Source organism: Leopardus geoffroyi, chromosome D3 (genome assembly GCF_018350155.1).
Source record: "Leopardus geoffroyi isolate Oge1 chromosome D3, O.geoffroyi_Oge1_pat1.0, whole genome shotgun sequence".
Lineage (NCBI taxonomy): Eukaryota > Metazoa > Chordata > Mammalia > Carnivora > Felidae > Leopardus > Leopardus geoffroyi.
This window is the reverse complement of record NC_059339.1, coordinates 76,777,806-76,801,092: the sequence shown is the minus strand read 5'-3', so window position 1 is coordinate 76,801,092 and position 23,287 is coordinate 76,777,806. Positions and strand designations below refer to the sequence as shown.

Sequence of the window (23,287 nt, the reverse complement as noted above, 5' to 3'; positions counted from 1 at the left end):
AGATTTTTTTTTTTTTTTTTTTTTTTTTAAGGAATAAAGGTTCGTGATATCTTGAGGCGATAAGATAAAGCCTCACTCTTGTTTAAAATGCCCTAAAATAGGAGTCTCTTGGGTGGCTCAGAGGGTTAAGTGTCCGACCTCGGCTCAGGTCACGATCTCTCTGTTCGTGGATTCGAGCCCTGAAATGGATTCTGTGCTGACAGCTCAGAGCCTGGAGCCTGCTTCGGATTCTGGGTCTCTCTCCTTCTCTGCCCTTCCCCCACTCATGCTCGCTCTCTCAAAAATAAACATTAAACAAAAATAAAATAAAATGCGTTAAAATAAACAAATGGGCATGTGTGTGTGATAGTTATCTATATACATGAGATATACATATATATCAGCATGAAGATATATGCTATTAGGTATTCTGCTAATACAGACTTCAAAAACAAACACTCCCTTCAATTTCTAGGATTTTAAACATTTGGGCTTTTTCTTATTACCTAAATTAAATGATCTTGGTGTATCAGATGCATAGAACACAGATGCATGCCTCAGGTAGGGGGAGATGGCTGAATGAAAAATCACTAACTAAATCTGGTGGGGGTTTAAGAATCCCTCTAATAGCCAGAATTAGTATCTGAGGCAATGGGAATCTGGAATCATAAATTATTTTTTACCCAAGCCAGGGAACACTGTCTCACCTTCCCATGTGCCCCCAATATGGTGCCACTTGCCACATGAGGCTTTTTCAATTTTAATTCATTAACATGAAAGAATGTGAAAGAACATTCTAAATTCGGCTCCTTAGTCACATCGGCCACCATTCAAACGCTCAACTACCACGTGGCTACTGTAACAGGTGACAATGCTAGGCTACATGTGGAAGAAAGCTGCTTCGCCGGATTCTTCCTCAGAGATTAGCATCATATCCATCAGCAAACAGCTGTTGAAGGATACATTCTCTATCGGTTAACGGGCCTGCATGAAATTAATAACCAAATATCCAATCAGATACCTTCAATCTCGAAAGGGCCTGCATGGGTTAGCAACGGCAAATGTCCCACATTACTGCTCTCCATTATCTTCTCTCATCACTGATGACACCATTTTCCTATTTTATCTAAGATTTTTTGATTTTGACAAATATTGGCTCTACCGGCCATATACATAACCTGCCTTGACAACGGGCACAGAGCTATCAAGAAAGGAGCAACTGTTACTGACTCCGCAAAATACGTCCAAATGCTAACGTCCATTTCTCACACCCACGCTTGTGTTCCACAAAACAAAACGACACCGTGCAACTTTCCCACGAGTGCCCTACACGTAGGGTCAAACGCACCCACGATAGCACCTCAAACCCTGAGCCCGAAGGCCATGTCCACTCAGAATATGCTACTTGGGTTCTACCACCACTTAGAAGGTGAAGAATGCACCGCCATGCCTCTCCTTGGCTTCCTCTGTGGTCCATTTCCCAGACTGCAGCTGGCTCCACGAACCTAGTCGTCCATCGTTAAGGACGAAGACTGCTGCACTCCAGCATAAGCCAGTCGTGGGGCAGGTGCAAAACTGGGCAGCTCCACTGCTCACCTGGCTCGGGTCACACACAAGTTCTCAGTGTCCTCCAGGCATTCGCTGTCTACCTTCTTCCATCGGCTGGTTTCTATTCCAGCCTCCAGCCCTGGCACCAGCTCGTCCTTTCGAAGCTCACTCTTGCCTCCACCCAAACCCAGAGCTAAGCTATTCCCTCTACTGAGGAACGCTGTTCCATTCCGAGCCCCACCCAACCTTTCCAAACCAATGAGCACTCACTCACTCAAACGGGGGACTGTTGGAGCAGGTTGTTTAAAACATTCCGCTCACACCTCTTCGAGAGTGTTAGCACCTCATCTGCCTCGACAGAGATGTGGTTCTTCTGTCAGGGACAAGGGTGGTTAGGGATAACCATGAAAGAACTGGCCAACCAACAAAATACCGCCTGAAAACGTCAGCGGATGGCTTCAACCGGAAGAGCACAGACAGAAGGCCAACGGATGCAGGAACACGTGAAGAGTCTTTCCGTGCAAACGTGGAGACCTCCACACCCTCCCCATGTGACTCTGAAAGGGCAACCAGCTTGGCGAAGGCTTACGTAGTCGGTCCCGTGCAACCCACGCGCCCTCTGCAAGTACTTGGGAGCTTCAGGTTTTTATACAGAATAATGTTTTCATGTTCTCATGACATCACTTTTCCTTCCAGTCTTTGGGAAGGGAACGCGCTCGAAACCTTCCTTCCTCAATAGCTCCCCTGAGTCAGTAAGAATAAATTGCTTGCTATCACAATCCTTTCACAACATCTCTTCAGAGCTTCCTGGGTAAGACGCAGTCTTTCTTGGTATTTAACATATGGTAACAGCCACCATTTCAATGCAGCAGACTTGCACTAGGCAGTTTAAGTCACTTTGGTTTATAGACTGTTGATGCTATTTGCTCACAAAGTATTTAAAAAAATTAACAAGGGGGAGCCTGGGTGGCTCCGTTGGTTAAGCCTCTGATTTCGGCTCAGATCGTGATCTCTCAGTTCGTGGGTTCAAGCCCCGTGTCGGGCTCTGTGCTGACAGCTCAGGGCCTGGAGCCTGCTTTGGATTCTCTCTCCCTCTCTCTCTGCCCCTCCCCTGCTTGTACCTCTCTCTCTCTCAAAAGTAAACATTTAAAAAAAACTAACAAAATTAACAAAATGGCCTTGGAAGGCAGAAACATTTGACTTACCCTCTCTTAGATACTATTTGAGTCACTTTGTGCTGCCCTATGGAAGAAGGAGCAGGAGGGGTGGGGACGGAACAATCTGGAAAACCATAGCTGAAATTCAAGCCAACCTGCCTTTCCCCAAGGCGTCCAGGTCAAGTCTCCCCAGGCTACCTACATCGCCTCTGAGCACACAGAATACACCGTTAGCCTCGGTCATCAGTCACAAACTCCAACTGTTCTGCTACTCATCTGAGCAGAGAGAAATGGCAACAACATCACACGGGCTAACTCAGTACAGTTTCTAAAGCTGCGGTGGGTGACGCCAGCTGACAAGTTCGCCCAGAACCAACAGCTTCTTTTCTCTGGTCTTCCTGCTGCCTGAGAAAAGCCACACACCCCAATCTGGGAAGCGCTAGCTTGTATGGATGTAGCCGAGGAGAAAGAGCACGTGTAATTCTACACAAAGACAACAAATGTCTGAGTGGCCCCAAAGGGTGGATTTGCAAGCAAAAACGTTCTGGTGACAAGGGCGAGGGGTTGGACGGAGAAAGGGAGCTGTTTTCCATGATGTGACAAAGGAAGCCCAGAAGAGAAAGAGGCTGGTGACGCAGACAGGCATACTTGGATGACTCAGATACGCCAGATTTTCACAGTTTAGCTCTCTGCCATCCCCCCGAAGACAACTGCTTTCTAGAAAGGGCCAGGGTCAGAGTACATGCCCTTCATGTCAGCCTGCTCCACTGCCTTGAGGAAATACTGCTCTGAAATACACCCAACCGGAAACAATGAAAAGCGCTGCTCACGGCATGCACCATGAAGCAGGTAATGGTCCTTACCGGGAGATGATTCAGGGGTATGTCCACCTGTCCCAGGAAGTCGTCTCGGGTCTGTGGAGAAGAGAACAAAGAGTTAATGTCCCCATCTATCCACTGAGCGTTGGTATTCTTTAAAATGTTTAATATGTGGGGCGCCTGGGTGGCTCGGTCGGTTCAGCGTCCGACTTCGGCTCAGGTCATGATCTTGCGGTCCGTGAGTTCGAGCCCCGCGTCGGGCTCTGGGCTGACGGCTCAGAGCCTGGAGCCTGCTTCGGATTCTGTGTCTCCCTCTCTCTCTGCCCCTCCCCTGCTCATGCTCTGTCTCTCTGTGCCTCAAAAATAAATAAAACATTAAAAAAAAATAAAAAATAAAAAATAAAAAATATGTTTCCTTAACATAATGATTCTGTGTAAGTCACGGGATGAAACGTACAGCATATAGTCGTGGCACCGTAACAGCGTTGTAGGGCGACAGAGGGTAGCTACACTTGTGAGCCCTGCAGGAGTGAGGTACGGTGTCGTCACCATGTCGCAGACCTGAAACTAACGTAACGCTGCGTGCCAACGATGCTTCAGTTAAAAAAAAAAAAAAAAAAGTTTCTTTATAAATAGAAAGGGCCAGGGCCTGACACTGGAGTGCAGCGTCCGTGCAGATGCGTGCAAGGCAGAAGGCCCTGATGAGTGGCAGACAGACGTCGCCTGGGAGACGGGGAGGAGCCCAGGGCGTGGTCCACCAGAACCTGAGCTGCCCGAGCCCCTGCAGGGTGTCCGTGACCCCCCAGAATGGAAACAAATTGGCTCTTGGAACTGGGGAGCATGTGATCAGTACGGGAAGGGACATGCGGGACCACAGAGGGTTTGGGGGCACAGCTGGCCCAGTTCACACAGGAAACAGTAGTGACATCTTGGGAACATTCTAACAAATATTTAAGTGCTACAAAGAGCTTCCTGAGAGCTGAGAGTCCAGGGAGAGAGTAAAAGTCTAATGATTAATAAATCTTACAAATTACTTCTCGTTAAAAAATGGCCTCAAACTTGCACTCTTATAAGTACACTACTCTGGAATCCAAGTTCATGGATTAAGTTTGCTGGTTAATTTCGGGACACACCGTACTTCTTCCTGTCTCTGTCCTACCACACAGCATTCATCTTTCTGACGTGAGACCTAGATGAAATTCATTTGGAGGAGCTCACGAACCCCCTTTCAGACCCGGGAAGTCCTAACTCAGGTCCAGGGGACACTGGCCTGGACCACAGGGTGTTCAACAGGTCTCGCTGACACTACGTCCTGTAAAGGTGCTTGTGTCATGGCTTCGGACATTTAGGTGACCCTGGCGTAGAAGTCTGTTACCCTCTTAGAAACACACGCAGCTTCTTACCATATTCAAAATGCCTAAAAGCTGGAAAGTTCTTCAGGGGAAATCCGACCCGTCCCACTGCTAGCCTGAGGAAAAGCCCAAGAGAGAATCCAGACCTCCTAACCCCAAATCCTGGGTTCTTGTTTTCACTCCTTGCTGGTTTACTGAGGAATTTTCTAATTTACAGAACCTTTTTTTTTTTTTTTTAAATGTTTACTTATTCTTGAGAAAGGGAGAGAGACAGAGTCAGAGCGTGAGCGGGGCAAGGGCAGAGAGAGAGAGAGAGAGAGAGAGAGAGAGACAGAATCCAAAGCAGTTTCCAAACTCTAAGCTGTCAGCACAGAGCCCGACGTGGGGCTCAAACCCACAATCCATGAGATCATGACCCGAGGGAAAGTCGGACGCTCAAAGTCACCCAGGTGCCCAGAAACTACTTTTTAAACGTACTTGGAAAACTTCTCTTCTTGCATTTGAAAAGAAGCAGTTGGTAACCATGAATGAGATTTACTGAAATGATTTGCTCCAAGCTCAGGATTTCCTTCTAGGTCATTTAAAAAAATTTGATTGGGGCGCCTGGGCGGCGCAGTCGGTTAAGTGTCCGACTTCAGCCAGGTCACGATCTCGCGGTCCGTGAATTCGAGCCCCGCGTCGGGCTCTGGGCTGATGGCTCAGAGCCTGGAGCCTGCTTCCGATTCTGTGTCTCCCTCTCTCTCTGCCCCTCCCCCGTTCATGCTCTGTCTCTCTCTGTCCCAAAAAAAAATAAATGAACGTTGAAAAAAAAAAATTTGATCAACTAGATAGCTATCCATCTCCTCTAGACGATGCACAGCAAAAAAATCAAAGTCACCACTGGCCAGGTGTACGTAAAGCAGGAGACTAGCCCCAGTCCTCATGATGCGATTCTCCTGTACTTTTTTTTTTTTTTTTTTTTTTTTTATCTTGGCTACTTTGGCTACAACCCAGCATGCAAACACTTCATCTAGCACAAAGCTACAGGTGCCAATTAATGCTGTGGATCTCAACAAAAGTAGCCATCGGCAGAAGGTCCAGAAAAGGCAGACATCTTTGCTGCCCAAAGTGATGGGGAGTGTTCTTGCTCTCCATCTGACGAATTTAATTATAAAGCTAGTGTGAATGTTAACAAAAACCAGAAGTGTGTTGACTACTGACCATAAACTGTTCGTCTACCTAATGTAAGTAGTGTGGTATTGCCACTTGCCCCCTGTCCCCTTCTGCTACCTGTGAAGGAAAAGGCCAGGGGATACAAACATCAGAGGAAGACGGGCTCCTTTGAAGGGGCTTGATGCCCTCCTATCTCTGAAAAGCGACGCATCAATCGTTCACCTAAGTGCATCTTAATAACAAGTTGCAAAAACACCGACGTGCCCATGCTGCTTTGCTGGGGAGATGTTATCGGAGCTGTAAACCGGTCAAGTGCATGCAGCTTTGCCCAGGCACCTGCCGCCCAGGGCTATAGTAGTGAGGCAGGCGCTGCACTCGGGCCACTTTGTACCGGAGTCTGGGCTCCAAACTAATACCCTGTCCTGCGTCTCACTAACTGTCGCGAAAGCAAAGCGGTACGCCAGCTCTGTGCTTCTCACGGGGACAGCGGCTCAATACGGTGTGGGTGGGAAGAGATTCTCATGATAGCAGTTTGAGGAGACTTTGTGGGGCTCTATTAAAATGCCCATTTGGGGCGTTTTCTTGGACAATGCCTCCTGTTCAGACTCTGCTGCTGCTTCCCACAAATGGAGCAGGTGACAGAATCCCCGGGGCACTCGCTGTCGAAGTCAGCAGCTTTGCTTGTACCCTCCCAGGTTTTCACACTTGACACAATACACAATTTCTAAAATAGCCAAAGATGAAGCAACTTCACGAACAGAGCAAACGGAAGGCTCTTTCTGGTTTACATCAAGGGTGATTGTAGTCAGACCACATTTTATTTTTTTTAATGTTTATTTACTTTTGACAGAGAGAGACAGAGCATGAGTGGGGGAGGGCCAGAGAGAGGGAGACCCAGAATCGGAAGCAGGCTCCAGGCTCCGAGCTGTCAGCACAGAGCCCGACGCGGGGCTCGAACTCACGGACCGCGAGATCATGACCTGAGCCGGAGTTGGACGCTCAACCGACCGAGCCACCCAGGCGCCCTCACATTTTAGATAAAATAGGGATCAAGTATGGGACAGCACACGGTACAGAGAAAGTGGCTTAAATGTTTCACCAGTCAATGGAACATGATGGGTTTGGAAACCCAGCCCACCGTTGCCAGAACTATAGAAGCTTCAGGAGATGTAAAACATGTAGGTTAATGAGAACATACCAACTTTAAAACACACCTTCAGTTCCACAGGAGGGATCTAGTCGGGGATCGGAGAGCCCATCAGTGGCCTACATGCCTGTGAAGGGGACTGTCTCAAGGACGCCGGACTGTGCTGTTGTGGCAGGATCCCCACCCACGGGCCCCGGAGAGACAATGTCTGAGGCCACCGCAACATCCGGACGTTGCTGAGGCCACCTTACACCAGTGTTGTGAAAATACAATAATCAAATCAATTTTTGGCAATTTCTATGACACAATTATTTCCATCAAGCATCACGCTGACTATGAGCCTATGAAAACCAAACTGATTTCAGCTCACACTGGCGTTTCTTGTGCTTGTTTGTAAGTGGTAAATGCTGTCAGTTTCAACCTTAATTACCTGTCCTGTTCTAGAGGCTGCAAATGTGCAAGTCAGTAACACAATTATAAATGCTCCCTTCTGACAAGCCACCAAATATTTTCCAACCTAATGACAAGGCAAAATGGAGCCCCTGAAATGTGTCAATAGAAGGTGAAGCAAAAAGCCATATTCCATTACTGGAGAAGTCAAATACATACACCTGACACTGTCTTAGAGCTTGCTCTCTAAATGGTGATCACAGTATACTGAAGACTGCCCCTCTCCCCTTTAAAATAACTATCCCCGTGTAAATATTTTATTAACACTTTTAAAAACAATGTTTATTCATTTATTTTTGAGAGAGACAGAACATGAGCAGGGAAGGGGCAGAGAGAAAGGGGGAGACACAGAATCGGAAGCAGGCTCCAGGCTCTGAGCTGTCAGCACAGAGCCCAACGTGAGGCTCGGACCCATGAACTGATATCATGACCTCAGCCGAAGTCCGAGGCTTAACTGACTGAGCCACCCAAGCGCCCCAGGACAGTCATTTTGAAACGTGAATTGCAACCCTGCTGGCAGCTCATGAGAAGCACTTTTTAAAAAATAAATATAATAAGGGGCGCCTGGGTGGCCCCGCTGGTTAAGTGCCTGATTCTTGATTTTGGCTCAGGTCATGATCCCAGGGCTGTGAGATCGAGCCCCATGTCAGGCTCTGCACTTGGCATGGGGCCTGCTGAAGATTCCCTCTCTCCCTCTGCCCCTTGTCCACACTGTCACACACACGCTCGCTTACTCTCTCTCAAAAAAAAAAAAAAAAAAAAAAAAAAAAAAATTAAATAGTAGGAGATAGAAAATATCAGTGCCTTGCATGAAATGTACATACAGTTTCAAGACAATGGGTTCTGTTAACACACATGAAAGAACGTGTGCTAAGCTGTGATCTGAAATTAATTTCCTTTTGTGTGTTTGCCATCCCAGGTTTATTTTTTTTATTTTTATTTTTTTAACGTTTATTTATTTTTGAGACAGAGAGAGACAGAGCATGAACGGGGGAGGGTCAGAGAGAGGGAGACACAGAATCCGAAACGGGCTCCAGGCTCTGAGCTGTCAGCACAGAGCCTGACGCGGGGCTCGAACCCACGGACCTCGAGATCATGACCTGAGCCGAAGTCGGCCGCTCAACTGACTGAGCCACCCAGGCGCCCCTCCCAGGTTTAAAAGCCACTCAACCACATTAAATGGAAACCATCCGGTGCTACCAACTGCCTGGGGTTTTATCCTAGAAATTATTAAGTAGTGACTTCCAGGAAGACCGTAGTTAGAATTTCTCAAGCCACACGGAAGAAACGTATTGAGGAATCAGAATATAAGCTACAGGAAAAGAATTTAAGAGTAAAGCTATAGCATGACTAGTGCTGTGTCTCTTACAAGTTGAAGGTAAACCTCACAACACTAAGTCAAAAACAAAAACAAAACCCATTCGCTTTCCCGCTAACCCATGAAATGTGACTTCCCCGTCTGCTTCCTCCCAAAGCACGTGGCCCACGCTCTGGCACCAGGACCGAGTTGATGGGGGCAACAGGTTCTATTTTTCGAGAGGTACGCACTCTGAATAATCTAAATAATGGACGGCTTGAGAGCCTTTTACAGAAGCTTTTATTTATTATTATTTTTTTTTAATGTTTATTTATTTTTGAGACAGAGAGAGACAGAGCATGAACAGGGGAGGGTCAGAGAGAGGGAGACACAGAATCCGAAACAGGCTCCAGGCTCTGAGCTGTCGTCAGCACAGAGCCCGACGCAGGGCTCAAACTCACGGACCGCGAGATCACGCCCTGAGCCGAAGTCGGACGCTTAACCGACTGAGCCACCCAGGCGCCCCTACAGAAGCTTTTAGACAAAGGGTTACAAATACCCTAACTCCTCAACAGTTAGTGTCCGGGAGAGTCGCCTGAATGTCAATTTGCATTTAGTTGTAGGCGCTGTCTCACTCCTCACTAAAGCATGAGGCTGGCTTTGTCGCCGCACGGAAGGGAGGAAGGACTGTCTTGTTTCTCCTTGCGCTTGTCCCAGACATCAGCCTCCGCCACGCGGACGGCGCGGCTGGGGCTCGCAAAGACCCAGTGAGTGTGGCCTCCACCCACACCACACGCTGCAGAATCCGATGTGTCACCACCTGGTGGCCTCTGGCTTTCGAGGTGACTTGCCTTAAAATAGGTCACCGAAGTTGCCTTAATCCAAGAGTCAACTGGCATTCTACTAGAAATAAAAAGGTGCAACAATGAAATGCCCTCTGAGTGCACACGTGCTTGCCAAAATTCACTCGGGGGCACCAGAACGTAAAAGCAAACACAACTGGATACTTGCTCAGAAAGACACACGCCACGTTCACGCTGCCCGCCCCTCTGCCATTTTAGTTTTCTAAGCTGAGGGACAAGACCTCCCATTCACGAAAACAGGGCAAGGTAGGTCCTGGAGACGCCAGCCTTTATTTATAAAAAACAAATAAGCCTTCCGTGTCAACGAGATGTCAGAGCAGGCCCACAGGACCTTTGCAGGCTCCTAGAAAACCACACTGGGAAGGCGGGCAGAATTTAATCACGGCGGATGAATGTGCTATCGTGAAGAGTATTTATTTTAAAGGACGCTCTGCTCAAAGCTCAGACTGCAAACCAGAAGGGGTAAACAGAGCAAAGAACCACCGTACTGGCAAAGACTCAAGCCGGCCTCGCAAGAGCGGCGTGGCTTCAATCCAGGAGAGGCCGAAAAGTACACACCGAGCTGTGAGAAGGCACTCGCGTGTGGGCTCAGAGGGAGTCCCAGCTGCTGCGGGGACCCAGTCGTCAACGGGAGGGGATGAGATGTGCTTAGTGTCCCCTCTTTCCTCAGCGGGCGGAGGTGGTTCAAGAACATTCAGTCCTCTTCCTGCTCTAAACAGAGGCATAGTCCAGGGCACAGGTCAAAGGAGGGCCATGGAAATCACAGCTCGTTGTAGTACAAGCACTTGATAATCTGAATTTAGGGCCCAATCACCTCTAGGGGTGTAAAAACTGGGAAAGAACTCTGGGGATGAGACGCACAAGATGGGACCTTGGAAAGGTGCAGAGACAAGGTGCCCCGGTTTCCTAGGGAGAGAAACTAACCAGCCTTGTGCAACAGAATGCAAGGCACCCACAGAATTTGAAAAATTCTAACAGTCACAGTGAAAAGTAGAAGACAGATAAAATTAATTCTGATAGTTTATTTTAGTTGAGCCCATACCTCCAAAATGTTATCTCAACGTGTAACTGAGAGAAAGATGGCTAGTGAGCTATTTGACGTTCTCCTTTTCACGAAGTCTTTGAAATAGGTGCCCATCCCTGGCCTGCAGCACACTGCGGTGTGGACCATCCACATCCCCGCTGCTCAGCAGCCACGGGCGGCCAGTGTCTGTGCAGCTCCACGAGGCAGGCACCACGCACCCCAGCTGCTGCTGCATATCAGAGGCACGGACGGGATGCCTCGGGCCCAGCACAGAGGGAGGGACTCCATCTGCCAAGGGTCAAGGGCAAGGACACCTGCACAAAGGAACTTGAGCAGGGTCACGAAGTAGGAGTTGGCCAGGGGGGGACGGAAGGGGGTCGCGAGGGAAGGGTGTGCAGCCAGAGGCGCCGGGCTAACGCTGTGGATGTGGGCACGTGGCAGGAAAAGAGAACAGGGGCCACTATGAAGGGAACGACTGGCAGGGACTGCATTTTAGAAAGGTCCCCTGACAGCTGGAAGAAGTGACTGCAGGGGAAGATGCCAAAGAGAGAGGGTAGGCTGTCCGGATGAGGCGGTGCGAGGGTCTGGACCACGGAGGTAAGGGGAAGGCTCAGTGTCAGTTCAGAAGCGCCCTGTTCCTGGACTCTCCTGGTCACTGTGGAATGAGGGAACGGGCAAGATCATGTATGCCAAGTCCTTACCATGGGGCCCAGAGGAGCACTTGGGAGCCAGTGTTAGTGTGAACCCAGCAGCAACAAGAACAGAGACGTCATTGACTTAACAGTGACACAAAGCAAATGCACAAGATGGCGGAGGAAAAGGCCCAGGGGGGTGGGGTGTGAGGGGAAGGTGTGGCCAGGCTGCTGTCCCATCTCAGGCAGTGGGCCACCTGCAGGCGCAGGGTCATTACCCGCACCGTGTGCCACCCTGATGTTCACCTCCTCTCCATTCCTGTTTGCAAAGAGAGGTCTTCCCCCTCATCCAGACAAGCTTAGTGACATACACCTAGGAGGACGGACCATCACCCACAATCATCTAATCTTCCAGGGAGGGAAGAGGCCACAGCCCGTCACCCTACGTAGTCTGGGGCACAGCCTGGCATCACGATTATCCCTTACACCTGCTTCAGAGCTGCCCAGCCTCACCAATGACCCTGACAGTTTCTTGTAAAGAAGAGTTTATCTTTGTAAATAATGCAAACGCAGAGAAACATTAGGCATTACAGTCGTTCCTGGTAAAAGTTAGTTGCTGAATAAACGAAAACATTTTAATGAATATAATCTGCTAAAAATAAGGTAAACATTCATACAAATTCTCCTTCCTACAAAGCAAACTGACCTGAGATTGCATTTCAAAGTTAACTTAAAAGGAAAACGTGTGGGGCCCCTGGCTGGCTCAGTCAGTTAAGCATCCGACTTCAGCTCAGGTCATGATCTCATGGTTCGGGGGTTCAAGCCTGGCGTCAGGCTCTATGCCTACGGTTCGCAGCCTGGAACCCGCTTCGGATTCTGTATCTCCCTCTCTCTCTACTCTCCCCCCAATCCCTGCCCCCCTCTCCCTCTCTCTCTCGGAAATAAACATTAAAAATAAATAAATAAAAGGAAAATGTGTCACTGGGTTCATTTAATGACACCATGTTGTTTAATTTTGTGCTTTTGATTTTATCCTACGACTTCCTAAGATTTCAATTGCCTAAGATTTCAGAATAATTTCCTCAAGATTCGTATCTCATTTCTTCTCTGAGGAAGTTTTAAAATCAAATTTCTTTGCAAGCAATTTAAATAATAGATTATATGTATAAAAGAGAAAAAACATAAGGCAGAGACACCTTTGGATTCTGCGGTTTGTCTCTGAACTCAGCTACCAAAGAAGAGACCTTAATAAATCACCTGCAGAAGTTCACGACAGATGCCCTTAGTAGCCAGAACAGGGTCGTTGGGATATGGGGGAAAAGGGAACCTAAGTAACCTCAAGTTCAATGTCTGGTTCATTAGCATGCTCTTCCTCATACATCTCAGGGAAACCGGCAGTCGTCCATCTGTTGTCCCCTTGCCCGGCCAGCCAATGGCTCCGCAGGTGTGGGATAAGGTACTCAAGCAGACGACGAGGTTACATGGAACTCAATGTGGTCTCGTTCTTGGCATTTCAGCGAGTGACAATCCTGAACTGGAGTTCTACAGGTTTCCACGAGGACACTGACTGTTCATAAAGGCGCCATGAAGACAGCCTGGAGTTGAGCTTCGCCAATCCCAGGCCGATCCTGCTTAGTACTCTCTTTTCGGCACTGGCCATACTCTGGCCGCAATCACATCTTGAGCCAGGGGACTCCAGCGAAGCTCGCCGGGGGGAGGAGCTGCAACCATAGTCTGGTAAAGGGCTTCGAGACTGCAAAGCGTAACAAGCTACTGTGTAGCTCTCCCATGATGGGCCAGAGACTATTGTCTGCAGGTTGAGAAACTTGCCCAAGGTCACTGAGTTGGTCAGTAGTAGCCAGAATGTGACCCCAAGCAGTCTGGCTCCGGAGCCCACGGCCTCACCGGCACGGTACAGAGCGGACAACTTCACGTACAAGGGTCTTAAGGAAAACCCTGCACAGGCTCCTCACTTCCCCTCAGGAAATCCCAGTTTGCTATGCTGTGTCCTCAACTCCGCATCTCCTCAGGGTGACACCTGCCAGGTTCAGTTCTTGCGACCTGCAAACTCCTACGGGACATAATCTCGGATTTGTCACGTGCATATTCTTGCCTATGTTCTTCTCTCATCTACACGTTTTTTTAAAAGATCTTATCTTCAATCAATCCCCACACTCAACGTGGGGCGTGAACTCACAACCCCGAGATCAAGAGTCATCCACTGACTGAGCCCGCCAGGCGCCCCTCATCTATATCCTAATAAACAATGAAATGAGCAAAGTGTAAGTTTGAAAAGGAAATGAACCGGGGTGATTTTTATTCTTACGAAGCACCCCCTTCCTACCTTTCAAAGTGGGACTCTCAAACCGGAGTGTGCCCGCCTCTGTGGATACACAAAGACCTTCTGAGAAGTTGGGCACGGGTGGTTTTAAAGAAATCATGTTCTACATCCTTCCATATGTTCTCTTCCCTAAACCCCATCTGCCCGAGAAACAGTGTCTTCTGCTGCTGCCTCTCCTTCCCTACCTGCTTTTACCTAAACCACAGCTCCCCTTCCCCTGCTTTCCAAAGAAAGGTTTAGTCCTCACCCTTCCTGAAGCTTACCAGCACGCATTTGGCCGGGTGTAAAAAGCACGGGATGAAGGGAGGCTTTGAAAACGTACAGCCCCAGAGGGAGCAAAGAGAGAAGACAGAACTCGAGAGACACATCTTCTTTCGCCACAGCCTGGGGGACGGGCTCCTTCAAGACACCGAATGGCAATGTCTCGCATATCCACCATCTGCCCAATTTTCTTTCTTTTTGATTTTTAAGATGAAGTCAGATTTTTAGCGATAGGAAATAAGCCTCCTATGGCTGACTGTATTAAATAAGAAGGAACGATCGTTAATTTTGTGGCAGATATTTTCCATAAAATGAGCCATGTCTGTAGTTGCAAAATGAAAAAAATCCAAATTTTTCATGCACTCAATACACTAGAAATTATATCTTTTGCAGCTACCGGACTAATAACTTACTGAGCTACTGATAGATTACAGGTGTCAAAAATGTATGAGAAAAAAAATTTTTTTTAATGTGTGAGACACCGTTCTTCAAAATTCTTCGTAAGGTTCACTAAGCAAAAACGTCTGGAGACTACAGTTCAAGGCACATAATCCATCATAAGGTGTCAGGTCATTAACTGGGTTGTTATTAAAAAGTTTCCCTCAGAGCTCATTAAGTATTTAAAGCTTCTTCCTCTAAGGTACAGACAGGGTTTTTAGACGGCGACGGAAGTGAAAACAAAAAACGAAAAGTTGAAAATGGAAATCACCCCCTTTCTATCTACGGTGTCGGTGAGAAACAGTCTGAAGAGGAAAACTTCCAAGCTTTGCAAAAAAAATTATGCAAACAATTACCGGCCAATTTAAAACACGAAATTTGAAGGATGAGGAGAAACTTATGTTAGTTGAAGATTCTGGCAGGTGTGAATTCAAGACCAGAGTGTGTCCCCTCTTCCGCTCCCTGCAAGATACAGAGGACACAAGCCCTCCTTCCAGTCTCCTGGAGACAGAATAATGTCAACAGGTACCTGAGTTACGTCTTCCTGAGCACGATGAGCAGGACTGAGGTGTGGAGTTAACCAGGGGTTCTCCAGGCCTCGATGGACATTAGAATCTTCTGACAAGCCCTAACAAGTCAGGTACCCAGGCCTCTCCCGAGAAAATGAAATTTCTGGCAGACGGGCTCAGACACAGGTGTGCTTCCAAAGCTCTCCGGGTTACTCTCATCTGTGGCCAGGGTTGACAGCCACGGAGTAAAGTTCTAGGTTTTCCTTGTTCACAAGAGAAACTGCACTTACCTGCGAAACTGGCAGAATTATGCTGATGAGCAACCTGACATCGAATTGCAATCTTTCTAAAAGTTTAAATAGTTCTCCCTGCCTCTCCTCCTCTTCTCCCCTCAGTTGTGCCTCTATAGTCCTCCCACAGGACAACCTTTACGTATGTTGGTAAATTAACTCCGTGGGCCTGGAACGTGGATGAGATAGGGGGGAGGGGGAGGCATTTTGGCCGCTCCTGTTCAGAGACTTAGCCTTCTGGTCCGACAAAGCTGGGATATTAGTAAGACTCACAGGCTGTACAAAACATAGGGATTTCACTGGTCATGGCCACGAACTACCTGCTTGCCACTCTAATGCCGTAAAAAGACGAATCCCATTTCAAAATAGAAATCAGAGAATGGGATTCTCAGGAGGGACCTCAAAAGTCACTTAGTGCAACACGCATCTGAGGCTAGTGGATCTACCTGTCCCTCCCCAGCAGGCGCTCACTCTGCGTGGTTCTCACCATCCATGACGGAGCACTCACTACCTAGGCCAGCAGAAAGGATAACTGCATAACCAAATCACCACCAAAGGCCAATCTTCTCATCTGTGAAATGGGACATTTTCCATAGTCACTGGATATAAGTGGGGACAATTAGATTCAATAAATGTTATTCGTAACTCAAGGCTTCTCAATCTCATCACCACTGGCATTTGGGGCGAGATAATTCTTTGTCTAACAGGCTATTTTATGTTCTGTAGGGTTTCTAGAAACACCTCTGGCTTTTACCCACAACGTGTAGTGGCAACTCCCGTCCCCCAGCTGTGACAGCCAGATGATGTCTCCAAACACTGTCAAATGTACGTGTGTGGAGGTGCGGACAGGACCAGTTGAGAACCACTGTCTAATTCCACTTCCCTCCTCCTACATGCTCTGTAAGGTGTTCACGCCATCTTTGGACAATTCTGGAAAGAACGTTCTGGTAATCCGCCGATTTTTCAACTCCCCTAACGCGCCAGGGAGCTTCTGTAACTAGAACTTTCTCTAGCTAGAAAGTGTCAAAGCTGAGACTTGAACTAGAATGACTCACACGCGGTAGATTTGTTTCCGCGACATTGTGTTGTTTCCTAAGGGATAATCACTCTACACGGGGAATGGGACAGCCCGATCACTTCTTCGAAGAAAGTTATCACGTCCTTATCCTTAAACTGGCTTCCCTTTCACCTCCCGCAGTATTTTTGTTTGTTGGTTTTTTAAAGAGAGGTCTGCAAGCAAAGCCACACGCACTAGCCTGTTTTCCAATTAATGGGATGCGCCAAGAGCGTGACACAGTTCACTCTGCGGGTGCCAGGAAAATCCTGAGGAACGGAGGCTGAAGGCTGAGTCCCTGCCTGAGCTGCGTTTAAAAAAACAGCAGCAAAAACTATGCAGTTATCAACCAGGAAGGAAATGAAGCTCTGGGCCGAAAACATTCCCGGAACAAGGAGCTGTGCTGCGCAGGGAGCTGGTGCCCAAGCCAGGGGTCCCAGGAGCTCGGGAGACAGAGCGTGAGCATACTTCAGATAAGACGGAACTAACATTGGGGGCACCCAAGTCCAAGTCTTTAGTGATGCCTTAACACACAGGGTAAACCTAGGAGAGGGAAGTCGTGCCTCTTTCTAAGCATCACAGGGGACCACCACTCATTCGGGTGCCCATAGGCGGTGCGAGAGGCAGATGCCGATCCATGTGGCCCGTGAAACCCACCGGAACCACGATGAGCCCGGCAAGGCCCCCGGAGCAGGGGGTGATGGTAGGACTCCAATTCTGAGCCCTCGCGCCGCTCTAAGGCCCCACCTTCGTCCTGGCCCTGAAACCCACACGTGTGGCACAGTCTGCCTCGCATCAACTGACTCAAAGAAGAGGCAAGTGCTACCTCTGAGAAGTGCCCGGTCTAGAAGGAGGTCTTCTAAGTTACGGGTGTGGCTCTGAAGAGTACCAGGGCAAAGAGCCCTCAGAGGCGTGTGGGGGGAAAGACTGCTGGGTGCCGTCCTGGCTCAGGAACGAACTAGCCGGATGACTTCGGGCACTGAGCCTTCCCTGGGACCAGGTTCCTCACTCGGAAAACGGGGCTGTGACCACCTGCACCTCCTATGTCGTCAATGGTTACACACCTCAAAGGTCGGTGCGTGTGGAAGCCTTGTGCAAGTTACTACTAAACGCTGTGAGGCTTCTGCTACTAGTGAATATTTGAAACAATGAGAGCTGAGAAACGGGAGAAGTGGGGTCCCTGCCAATCCCGGCCAACTGGAAAGCCAACAGCTCTTTCCAGAAACTTGGTGGTTTCCTCAGTCTGGTGTCCGGTCAAAAGCCTTTTCTTGAATTGCCAAGAGTTTATAGCACATGCGGTTCGAGAAACCCTGCTCTATCCTGTGAGGGCAAAGATGGATGAGAGAGTTTTAAAAACAGAGTGAGCTCTTATAAGATTAACTATCCCTTAAAAAAAATAAACACGTGAAAATGAAATGTAACGTTAAGGACCAAGATGAAGGAACAAAGAAGACTATAAGCTTAGTCCAAGCTTAGAAATGGCCCCCGCTTTGTTATTCTAAAAAGTTGATCTGTTGTGAGGCTATTCAACTGGCAAAGAGTCCCTTTAGGTACACGTTGGGTGTCCAGAGCGTTCACCCCATAATCCTGAAGAAAACTAACACAGGCAGGATCCCAGGGCCACACAGCAAAACCCAACAGTGTGTGAAGGACCCGGGCTTGAGGAGGCACTAATCCCGGGACTTCATTCTCACACCCAGTTCCTAAGCTAATACTTCCCACTAGCAGGGGCGACAAAGGGACATACATGATGAGTCCTCACTGACATCATCACGTTGTCACCACCACCCCCCCCCCCCCCCCCCGCCACAAGTGCACAACGGTGAGCTTTGGAGGTCACCTGCAGGGAACAGCAAGCAGGGCATGGGGGGAAGTGACTGACAGCAGAGATGAGTCACCTCCAGAGCTGGGTTTGGGTCCAGGGCAAGATTTTTGGTCACCCTGAATGTTCATGGGAATTCTGCATTCAACTCCATGATACTTCCGTGGCTTCAGAGTTATGATTTTTTTCCCCACAAAAATCTCTAAGGAAAACTATGGTTTCGTGATAGTAGGCATGTTTTAATTTTGTGATTTTCAGATATCAGCTTGCAATGCACAACCGCCCCCCACCCTGCCCCCCAACAACAGCAGAAACCCTGACAGAACTGTTCTGGGGCTTTCTCTCTGACCTGGAACAAAGTCCCTGTCCCTCTGGGCATCTCAAAGGGGAGGGATGTGAATAGATATAATCCAATGCGTTATTACTATAACTGTGAAGACATTTAATAAAGGAGGTGCCTGGCAAGTAAACTGTCATTCTACGGTGTACTTCCCCCAAAGAGAATACCAGAAAGAGTCACAAAATGGAGACTGTCCTTGGGAGTCGGTTTATGTGTTCACGACCCTCACCTGAACACAGGTCTATACAAAAAAGGCACATGAAAATATAATTACATTCCCACGTAATTCCTAACCTCCTCACTCATCAAAGCCCATTCATCCAAGCCTCTGTTTCCTCATCTGCAAAGTGGGGATAATATAGACACTGAGAAGCGAATGTCAGGATAAGCAGTAACTTTTGTGGGGAGAAGACAGATGTATCAAAAGCAACAGATGGGAGGCAGGATTAAACCGAGATACATTTTTCGAGGGAACAAAGTGCAGGAACAATCTTCTACGTAAGCTGGTGCAGTCGACCTTCCTAACTGCAGGACACGGCTCACTTTCAGCTGTAAGTAAACAATTAGCATATCAGCACATTCTAAGTGCTCCACACAACTCGTCTCCCTTCATCCTTCTAACATCCATTTTACAGACGAGCAACTAAAGCAAAAGAAGGCTCCGCAAAATTTGCCCAAGATCAAAGAGGTGCTAAATAGCACAGCCAAGATCTGAATTCCCACTCAACACGTATGGACATTCTGAAAGTCACCCAGCCTTGGTTGCCTATATTCAAAGTAAAACCTCCAATTCTTGTATCTCTTCATTTTCTGCTGGATACAAATTTTAAGTTTATTTATTTTGAGAAGAGAGAGAAAAGAAAGAGTGCCTGAGAGCAGGGGAGGAGCAGGGGAGGGGCAGACAGAGAGGAAGAGAGAGAATCCCAAGCAGGCCGCGTGCTGTCAGTGCAGAGCCCCGTGTGGGGCTTGAACTCACAAACTGTGAGATCGTGACCTGAGCCGAAATCAAGAGTTGGACGCTCAACTGACAGAGCCACCCAGGCCCTCCAAGAGTCTCTTCTAAAGTGTCCACTACCCTAATCCCAATTTATCTCTAAAAGGGGCCAGTGCAGGGAAGGCAGCTGCTTATCAGTTTATGAAATACAACTTAATTACATCTGTTTCAAGACCTGTAAAGCTGTCAAAGTGTGGTTCAGTGGGGTCTACCACCCACAGAAAATAATTGGGGGCCTTTCAAAGGCACGGTGATGGAGACCAGCTTCAGAGTTCAGTTTGCAAAAAGAAACCAAAATACATTCAATTCGTACAAAGGTCCCGAAAAAGGTTTTTGATTCATTAGTACGTGTCGCATTTCTTTTTATGCATCGTCGAAAAAAAAAAAAAAAAATCTTGGTGTCTATAGCAGCCAAGAAATCTATCACAGTCACCCATTTCAGTCAGACTTGGCCTCTGTCCCTCTCCCTGCAAAGGGGACTTCAGACACAAGCTGGCCACTGGACAAAGGCACTGTGGGGTGACACCTTCTCTAATTGCTTCTCCTGCATGAGTGGCTTAGTGTGGAAGGAATCTTTTTACTTGAAATTCAAGTCAGGATTTTAATAAGGCAGAATCATGAACTCCAGAACAACTGCTGTTCGACCTAGACCAAATTGTGTTCGACCGCATGCTTTCCTCAACCTTCTCGCACACACGGATGTGTGTGTATGCGTGTGCACGCACACATCCGCACACCATAGTTGAGAAGCAAAAGTGTATGCAAGCATTTGAGTGATCTGATTAAAGGTAAGTATTTAGAAGGCAACTGTCATCGTTAAACGTAACGGCTCTTTAATCCTCGGCCACGGTACAGATCATTATTAGCTACAGTCCGCAACTTAACCATTTATTTATTTCATTTCGAGTTTTACTGGACGGAACGTGCTATGCTGCAATTCAAGAAGTCCCAGGGACGAAAATACAGGGAGACATTGTCATATAAAATGTAATTTAGAAGCTTGGTTTATATTCCGAGGTGAAATGGTATCCCAAGAAATGCTGAATTTGTCATCATGTGCTCGCTGGGTGGGACCAGACAGGACAGTGTTTGATTACCTGGGGTGGTAATGCTCAACAGAGCCAGTAAATAGACTTTTTTTTTTTTTTTAAGAAAAAAGGGGAGAGAGAAGGAAAAGACAAACTTTAAGGCAATGGTCTCAGCACCTCACATGCATTAGCTCATTTAGTCATCCCAGAAAGCCTGAGGTAGGTACCATTATTAGCCCTATGCTGAAGATGAGAAAAGTATGCTTTAGAAAAGTTAAGTAGCTCCAGTCGCCCATAAGCAGGGCCACGTCCAGGGAGCAACAGACCCAGCATTCAAACTCAAGCTTGCTTTATCTTCCCAAGCAGTCCCTGCAGATTGAGACTTAAGATGACCAGGGTCGCAGAGATAAACCCAACACCAGGCATCCCTGAATTCTTATCAGTGTCATGCCCTTGGCAACACAGAGAAATCCGGGGGCCCTTTAAAACATATCCAGAAAAAATTACTGTCCTTTTTAAAAGCGTATTTCTGCATTTTCGCTAAGACATGTAGCGTTCATGCAGGTGAATTCAAATGACCCCCGAACGGTGTAAAAGGACACTGTCGTAGATTCTACGGTAAGCTTACGTTTCACTGATTTTATTCTTCTCTATCGCTGATTCGCAGAGCCGATTCCACTCGTGCTTGTTCGCACAGACGCATTATCTCTGGGTGGTTTCCCTTCAAGAATCTGAACTGCTATTTCACTGGAGAAAGAGAAACTAAAGAATAGACAATGCACCGTCGAGCACAACAAACAGGAAAGAATGTACACAGGAAGGCACGCTTGCAGGAGGCAGCTCCTGGGAAAAGACCCAGAGGCCGGAAAAAACGATGGGATGGGAAATAGACGGGGGTGGGAGGTGGGCGGGGGGCTGGACGCGAGGATGCCAATATCCCTGGGGTCAAATGTTCCAGCGCACCGAGAGGTACGTGCTGAGTACGCAGGCCCAGAGGCTCAAACGGTCGCGGCTTGTACCACTTTCTGGTTCTCAGGCTCGAACGCGACCTTCGTCCCGGGACTCATTTTACATGTACCTGTCTTCTCCTTCAGCAAAATCACAAACAACCCTGGGGCGGGCCTAGTTTTGTGTGTCTGTGTCTTAGCAACAGCACCAACACATAGTATGTTCTCAATAATCACTGTTTGATTTCGGAGTAAAATGACCCCGGAGGATAGAATCTGAACTCTCTGGCTCTCTCCAGACGCCGTCCCAGTTGTCAAAAACGCGGTTGTAGCAGGCTGGAAAAAAAAAAAAATGGCCCGCGAACGTATCAGGTCCTCATCCTTGGAACCTGTATAGGTCACCTTATGAGGAAAAAGGTCTTTGCAGAGGTGACTAAATGAAGATCCTGGGGGGGGGAGATTACCCCACAGCATCCAAGTAGGCTCGAAATGCAATCACAAGTGTCCTCAGAAGAGAAATGCAGAGGGAGAGCTGATACAGAAGAGGTGGCGACACCATGACCACAGAAGACAGAGACCACGGCCACGCAGCCACGTGAGGCGGGAGGAGGCAAGTGATGGATTCTCTCGCAGAAGCTCAAGTGGGAGCGCAGCCCTGATCTCCTCCTCCAGTGCGGTTAATACTGATTCTGAACTTCTGGCCTCCAGAGCGGTCAGAGAATAAATTCTTGCGTTTTTCAGCCACATTTGTAGTAACTGGTTACGGCAGCCATAGGAAATGCGTAATGGGCAAAGACCAATCCAGAAACAAGTTTAGGAGGAAAAGAACTGAAGGTCTAGGAGGTGCCCTGCCCTTGGATCCACTGACCAGACGGTCCGGCAAAGCCTGGACTGCCTGGGGAATTCCGTTCTCACCCAAAGAAATTCCCGACTAACGGTGTTGTGAGGGTCCGTACAAACCTTTATTCTGGGCACCGCCCTCGCCCGCCCCCACCAAAATAAAAAGGTTATCTCCGTGGGCCAAACTCAAATTCTGCAAGAGAGATCAGGAGACTGTCTGAAGGTCTGCCCCAACATCATTTTACGACCTCATTAACAGGGTCGAGATGCACACCACTAAATTTCCCGTTCTGCCCAATGCTTTTCATCTGTACTCACACATCAGGAGGAACTTTCTTCCTGGAAACACGTAAGAAGCCATAAGCAAAAATGAAATACCTTTCTCCATTGCAAACCCCTTCAAAGGTCTGTTTAAAACAACTATTCCCCAACCACCCCCCATAAAACCTAAAGGATCCTTGGACAGAATCTCTATTTTCTGCCAGCAATTTCCTTGCTCAGTAGCTGAAATTCTCCCCTATTTTCATTTGCCTCTCCTGAGTGCCCATGAACAGCCACCGCTGGTTGTACATCAACTTACACAGAAGTCCGTTACCACTGCCTTTCTTCAAAAGGTTAGGACACAGGCATATGCTGTAACATCCATCACGATTCTGTATTCTTTACATGGTCTCTGAAGCCACGAGATTACCTGAGCTACTTAAGACTTAAGACTATTGAGGGAATAAAGTTCTATTTGAACCATGGTTTCTTTTAAAATAAAGTTCCCCTGGCCATTCAAATACTTGAGGCTTTTGCTGTGGCTGCTGTGTTCCTGTTTGGTGTTTTAGCGCTATTTAACGACGGTGACCATCAGTTAAGAACAGAAGACAAATACACAGTGTGAAATCACTCCATGGGCTTTCACCTGGGATCTCAAAAACTGAAAGAAAACAGGAACCTGGTCTAGTAGTTTAATCAAAGACACGACAATGAGAAGATCTAAGAAAAACAAATACTTATGG

The 23,287-nt window shown here is 47.8% G+C and overlaps 1 protein-coding gene across 14 annotated transcripts in view; it reads right to left on the bottom strand.

Moving 5' to 3' along the window:
* Positions 1-23,287, bottom strand: part of NEDD4L (NEDD4 like E3 ubiquitin protein ligase) — a 343,481-nt gene that overhangs the window by 78,575 nt on the left and 241,619 nt on the right. For all 14 annotated transcript variants that reach the window (XM_045457835.1, XM_045457832.1, XM_045457833.1 and 11 more), the window contains one exon: positions 3,548-3,598. In XM_045457835.1, the coding sequence (XP_045313791.1) occupies positions 3,548-3,598 (51 nt within the window). The remainder of the gene's footprint in view (positions 1-3,547; positions 3,599-23,287) is intronic.